Source organism: Parasteatoda tepidariorum, chromosome 10, assembly GCF_043381705.1.
Source record: "Parasteatoda tepidariorum isolate YZ-2023 chromosome 10, CAS_Ptep_4.0, whole genome shotgun sequence".
NCBI lineage: Eukaryota > Metazoa > Arthropoda > Arachnida > Araneae > Theridiidae > Parasteatoda > Parasteatoda tepidariorum.
The window spans coordinates 12006270-12012889 of record NC_092213.1 but is presented as its reverse complement, the minus strand read 5'-3'; the positions used below and the strand labels follow the sequence as shown (position 1 = coordinate 12012889).

At 29.7% G+C, this 6620-nt stretch overlaps 1 protein-coding gene across 1 annotated transcript in view; it reads right to left on the bottom strand.

Moving 5' to 3' along the window:
• Positions 1-255: 255 nt before the first annotated feature.
• Positions 256-6620, bottom strand: part of LOC107453597 (fibroblast growth factor 8) — an 89092-nt gene continuing 82727 nt past the window's right edge. The window contains exon 5 of the mRNA XM_016070474.3: positions 256-2951. Coding sequence (XP_015925960.1) covers positions 2616-2951 — 336 coding nt within the window. The 3' untranslated portion in view covers positions 256-2615. The remainder of the gene's footprint in view (positions 2952-6620) is intronic.

Below are 6620 nucleotides of genomic sequence, written 5' to 3'. Positions count from 1 at the left end.
ACCTGAAGACTTGTTTCTTTTTTTCTTTTTTTTTTTTAATGCAACTTAACATGTTTTGCTCATTAAACAAAAAAGATAGGAAAAATTAAAATATAACTTAACATATTCTTAATATAATTTAACTTTCTACTAAGCTCTTCAACACTTAATTAGTAATCATATTGTAATTTTCGTAGTATTTGCAGTTTGGAGCCCTTCTATAAATGTCACAAGCTATTAAGATTTTACTAGTGACTTTAAGTAGAGAAGTTTAAAAAAAAAAAATTGAATTAATTTGCGGTTTAGTTGTGATCACATGTCAATTGTGATATTTATTTCGGCAATGAAACATGCAAATACTACGATGTGCCAGATCAATGCTAAGAGGATACTGATGGATTCTATAAAGACAGCGTTGGTACCACGCCAAAACCACGAAACTGCCACTTACCCAATTGGCTGATTCATGCTTTTGGCGTGTTATTAACGACTTTTTTTCACACATAAAAAAATCACATAATGGTTCATTTAGTTTTCGATTAGTTTAATAAAAGTATTTATTAAAAAATAGTTATATAGAGATAACATAAAACATTTTCGATTAAACCCCTCACAAACTTAAATAATTTATAACTTTCATAAATATTTACAACAGCAATGAATGAACAATGGAATTGGTGTTTTGGGCGTCAGGCCACACTTTGGAATGATTTGAGAAAAATATGGTTTTAAAAACATGAACAACCATCAATGTTTGGGTGATGGCACATGATTAGAACAACACACTAACAAATGTACTGTACACATATTGACAAATGACATAGAATGAAAACTTCGGAAGTTAAGAAAACTGCTATTAGCGAATGCAAACGGACTTTCCTCATAAAAAGACACTTGATATTTGTAAGAATACCCATTTCTATATCTAGCTTAATAATATTTAGAAGTCACAGAGCAGTGAGTTTTCAGAGTTGGGTAATGAATCACCGATTCGTCAATTCAAAACATCAATATTCAAGTTGATGTTCTGAATTCATACCAACATTCAATTCAATTGATAATTGGAATTTATATCAATATTCAATTGATGGGTACTACTTGATTTTCTCGGTTATCGCGATAAACCATCAAATCATATAAGAAAATCAGCTAAACTAAGAGTAACCATACGCACTTTTGGTTCCATTTAGGCTTAGCATTCAAACCGCGTGATTAAGTAATTAATTTTTTTACTTCATTTATTGATGTTCAAACGAACTTTCAATTAAGGGGGCACAAGAAATAATTTGGACAAAGTTTAAAACCGAATATTTTTACAGTAAACTTTTGTTAGGCACAAAAGTTTTTTAGAACTAAAAATTGACCTCCCAGCAAGATTTAGTTCCAACAGAGCTAAAGACACTCAACAAGAGCGTAAATCACATTTTCCAAACTTCCTTACAACACAAGTACAGCCATCTTATTCACCAGACTTAAATCAAAAGATTTTTTTTTGTCGGCTCCATCTAGAAGACAAAAGTTAGTGCTAAACCTCATAAGACTTAGTCATTCTTAAAAGAATGCTCGTGCAAAGAGAGTGAAAAATATCTGACACGATTACACGATTAAGAACAGAAGTGGTCACTTTAGTAAATATGTTACCTGGTTGTAATATTTTCATGGTCAAATTTTTGTGGTCATTTGAGAGTTTGGTTGTGATATTCACATGAGAATTGGAATTTTGTATTGTATGTGTCCAAATTATTTCTTGTCTCTCGGTAACAATAATTCTAAACCGTTTGATTGGAATAAAATATGTTTGATTGATTTTAATACTGGCTCCGATAAGTGAGTCTAACCTGTGGATATGAATCAATCAAGTATAATCAGTGATTAGTATAAAAATGGACTGATGTAAATCAATTGATCATAACGAACGACTTGTACTGAGATTGATTCGCTTGAATCCCTCAGTTATAATCGTTAATTCGAATAAAATTTCGTTTTACAATTATCTTGAATTTTTTTTCCAATCCTGAACTGATTGTATTCTGATTGACATGAACTGATTGAAATTTTTTGATTCTTATTTCCCAACTCTAAGTGTTTATATAGCATGATGCACAAACAGATTTGCATTGTAATGATAACAAGATTCAACTGTTTGAAAGCACCTATGACATTAATACATGAAAATAGAACAATTGGATGATGAGAGATCTATAGTAATAAATAATTTCTACGTTCGAAATAAATAACATTAAATTTCTTCTTAAAAAAAAAAACTACGTATATACGAATGTTCTAATCTAATGGGAAGGGATTTAGAACATTTAAACATCCACATGGAATGGTGAGGAAAGTCCGCAGAATGTTTTATTTCAGTCTTGGGAGTTTTTAAGAACACAAAATTGGCACTTTCGTTCGTATTCATAGAAGCCAGTCCCCAGCATTTTCGTCTCGTTCTCCTCAATCGAAGAATTTTAAGCGTGGTCACGGATTCCTACAGCAGACAGCATATTTGGCGAGCATTTTTCTGCCAACACTCTCTCAAGGTCCTGCCTTGATGCTGAGCAGCATTTAGGAAAAAAGGAAGCAATAACAACCAAAATAACATCGCAATAATCTAACAATTTTAAGGACGGTGAAACGAATGTTCACCTTATTGGCGTTCTTGGCACTGTTTTTCTTTGTCCAAAAGGTCGGGGAGGTAAAAGGTCTTTAAGTTTCCACGGGTTTTTGATTTGGATTGGTGACGGAGGTGGATTTGCGTCTAAACCATACACGTGCTCTCTTTTAATGAAATTAAAACATTTTTCGTGTTTTTTGATGGAATGGAGATTTCCTTTCAGTGGTTTTCCTTTCCTGTTGAAGCCAACGTACCATGTTGGATCATACAGGGACCGGATGACTGTAAAATGTTCTTCGCTGAATCCTTCTTTGAATAGACACACTTTCCGCCTCAATAGTGGAGCCTGTTTTTTACCATTAAACTAAAATAGAGAAGAAAAAAAAATCATGTTAAAAAATATGAAAAACATTAACGTAATGAAGTTACTTTTTCATAAAATAGAAGAAAACATGTATTACATAGCATAAAAAATATTTTTTTCATAAAAAGAACATAAAACATGGAAAGCATAGCATAAAAAAAAACACAGAAAAAGAGTATGGCTCCTCAATTTCAAGACCAACGGCATCATGCCAAAAATAGGCACCCATTGATCTGAATTTGGGTGGTATTCCAGTCGCTGCCGGGGATGGAACCCCGTTTCTTACCAATGACTGTTCGGTGCCCTAACAACGGGGTATATCTTTATACGTTAGTGTTTCTGTGTAGAATTGAAAATTTTTAAAATGAATTTATCTAACGATTCAAAACTGGTTCAACGAAACCATTGAACAAGTGCCATATACCTTAAATATTGATATAAATGGAATATATCCGAAAGAAAAATCGTAGTTCAAAGCAATGCTATACTCGATTAAAATATAATGAAAGTTAAAAATGGTATAAGTCAACAATATCAGTTAGTGTTACACACATAAAGCTACATATCCTCCCTTTTTATTTAAATCAATCTGGATTAGAAAGCTAAATCTTTTTATGATTCTGAGTATTTTACTCGTCAATAAGGTGGTAATAATAATAAGCAAATGGAATTACTTATTAAATTCCAATCACTAACAAATGGTATTAGTTACTAAATGCCAATAATTAATAAATGGTATCAAATATAAAATACCGAGAATAAACAAATGGTATTAAACCTTGAATGTGAATAATTAGCAAACGGTATTAAGTCTTGAATGCCAAGAATTAGCAAACGGTATGAAGTCTTGAATGCCAAGAATTAGCAAACGGTATTTAGTCTTGAATGCCAAGAATTAGCAAACGGTATTAAGTCTTGAATGCCAAAAATTAGCGAACGGTATTGAGTCTTGAATGCCAAGAATTAGCAAATGGTATTAGGTCTTGAATTCCAATAATTAAAAACTAATAATCCATGAGATTCTGAATACTTCTATTTTCATGTGGAAAGGTGGTAATAAGTAATAAATGGCAGAAAATAATTAATTCTAATTTATTAAGATTCTGAAGGTTTTAATAGCTAATAGGCAGAGAAAAATTTTAAAATTAAATAACAAACTATATTTGATTTTTATTTGATTTGATTTGATTTTATTGAGTTTAAGAATAACCAAAAAATTACTATAATCAATTTATTCAATACATAAAAAAATTGAAATATATATTTTAGTGAACAGTGTTTGATCATGATATAATGGAATTGTGATGGTCCATAAAACTGTTAAAACTTTCCATTCATAACTGTTACGCTTTTCATTCATAAGGCGATCCCCCTCCCTCCCCCTCAAAGCAATCTGACTCACAAATCTAATGCTTTTGTGGCTTATGATTTATTTTAAGATTCTGAATTCTTCAAGGAGTGAAACAAGAAGATGAAGAAAGTAGCCGGGATGGACAAAAACTTTTTTCATACCTTCAGTTAATATCTTATAAAGCCAGCCTCGTTTCGTCATTGATTCAGCCAACTCCCACGCGACATGTCTATTGTTAAAGTAAATATAAGTTCAATAATCGAAAAGAAAAAAAAAAAGTCAAGAACGAAAAATGGCGGAGACTAGAAGTCTGACGCCGGTGGGGGCATTCAGTAGAAATAAATCGAAAATCACTACACAACTAGAAATTACTGATGTTTTGTTTATATATATATATTTTTATATATATAAACCTTTCCCTAACCTTATACAACATACTCTCGATATCTCAAAGTTGAAAGGACGCTAAAAAAAATTCTAGATAACGAGTTCAGAGCTAAGTATGTTTTAAAAAGTAGGAAAATATATTCTAAAATAGTATTCTAAAAAGTAGAGACATAATTAATAACTCTTTTCGAGAAAAAAAAAAAAATAAAAAAAAAAAAAAAAAAAAAAAAAACCTTATCAGTAACAAGAATGAAACCGGTTACTTTTATTACTGAATCAACCATACTAATCTGATCACAAAATCTTCTACAGATCTGAATTTTAAAGAAATTAAACAATAGAAAACTAATTTTTTAAAAAAAGCCCCATACTAATGCAATTAGATTTTAAAGGAATCCACTTGAAATTTAATATGACATAGTCCATATCACTCACGGGCAGAAAAATCCAAAATCATACATTATTTGAGACTATGATGATAATAAACAATAGAAAATTTTGATAAATTTAGCAACACCTATACATATTTATGAAAAAGTATTGATTTGACCATTACATCTTTGCCACGTCATTGGGTAAAATGAAATGGACAAAATAGCCAGAAATACCAAAATATTTCAAGATAATATCATTAAAGATTTTTATTTAATAAAAAAAATATTGTCCATAAATTTTGCATTTCAACCTCATAAAAATTTCTGTAGGCAAAATTTATAAAAATCAATAATTATTAATTCATGAAATTAATATTTATTATTATCTCATAAAATATTTATTTCGAAATGTTTTACTTATGGTTACGTACGTATGTCCATGGTTATATGATATTAAACTTTTCAGCAAATCTATTTAATATTTACATAACCTACTATATAAGATTATGGTTATGTAAATGTATTGAATAAGATTATGATTATATATTAGTTTATATGATTATCTATTATTTACGTAATCTACTTTCAGCTATGTTTATGAAATAGTGAATTTCATTTTAGCAATTAGCATTTTAGCGAATAAAAATAAAAATGTTCTTTCCCCATAAGGATAGTAGGACGTTTTATTTTTCTTCTTCTTTTATCAGTGATAATTGGTACCAAGCGTAAATTGTACATTAAAAATTTAGGTATTAAGAATTGTTGATCCGTATTTTACAATAATTATTCTTCTTCTTTCAAAGAAAATTATACTTAGATAATTAATTTTCTATAATTATAGTAAATACATGATGGTGAAAGTGATAGTTGAAAATTAATCAACGTCTTCGTAAAGAGCGAAGAATCGCCAAATATAGCTATCTATTTTTTTATATACGTATATAATTTAATAGAATTATATTGAACAGGGAGGTCTTGTCAAGGGCCTGGGGTTAAGAGGGTCGAGTACAGCAAGAGAATTCACATGATAAATAATAATGCGCGTGCTCCACTACTCAAAAAAGAAAAAAAAAATTAAGGTTCTTATGACTTTTTATTTTGAAATAAATTGAGAACGTCAAAAACCTGCCGCCTATCCTGATAAGATGAAGAAAAAATATATTTTTAATAAAAGGTTTTAGAAAAAACAAATGTTACTAAGAAAAAATTTGCTTTTTCCTTGTACAGGACATTTTATAAACTATATTATAGTTGACACATAATTTATTTCAGACAAATTTTATTTCATGGAATTTAAAATATTATCTAGCACTTCTTTTGTTTAAAAATTTTACATAAACTGCATTCATGCAGTTCAAAAACATAAATATGTTAAAGATATACCTAAATTGAGTTCTAATTTAGTTGCCCCGCGTCAGCAGGGCGGTAGTAAGATGCAGTAAATATAATTTATTCGCAAGGGGGTTCTCTTTGGCAGGGTGTTTAAGATGAAGAAGTAACTTTTAAAAGATTTTAGAATTCGTGGAAATTTTACATATATACATATATAAAAAATCG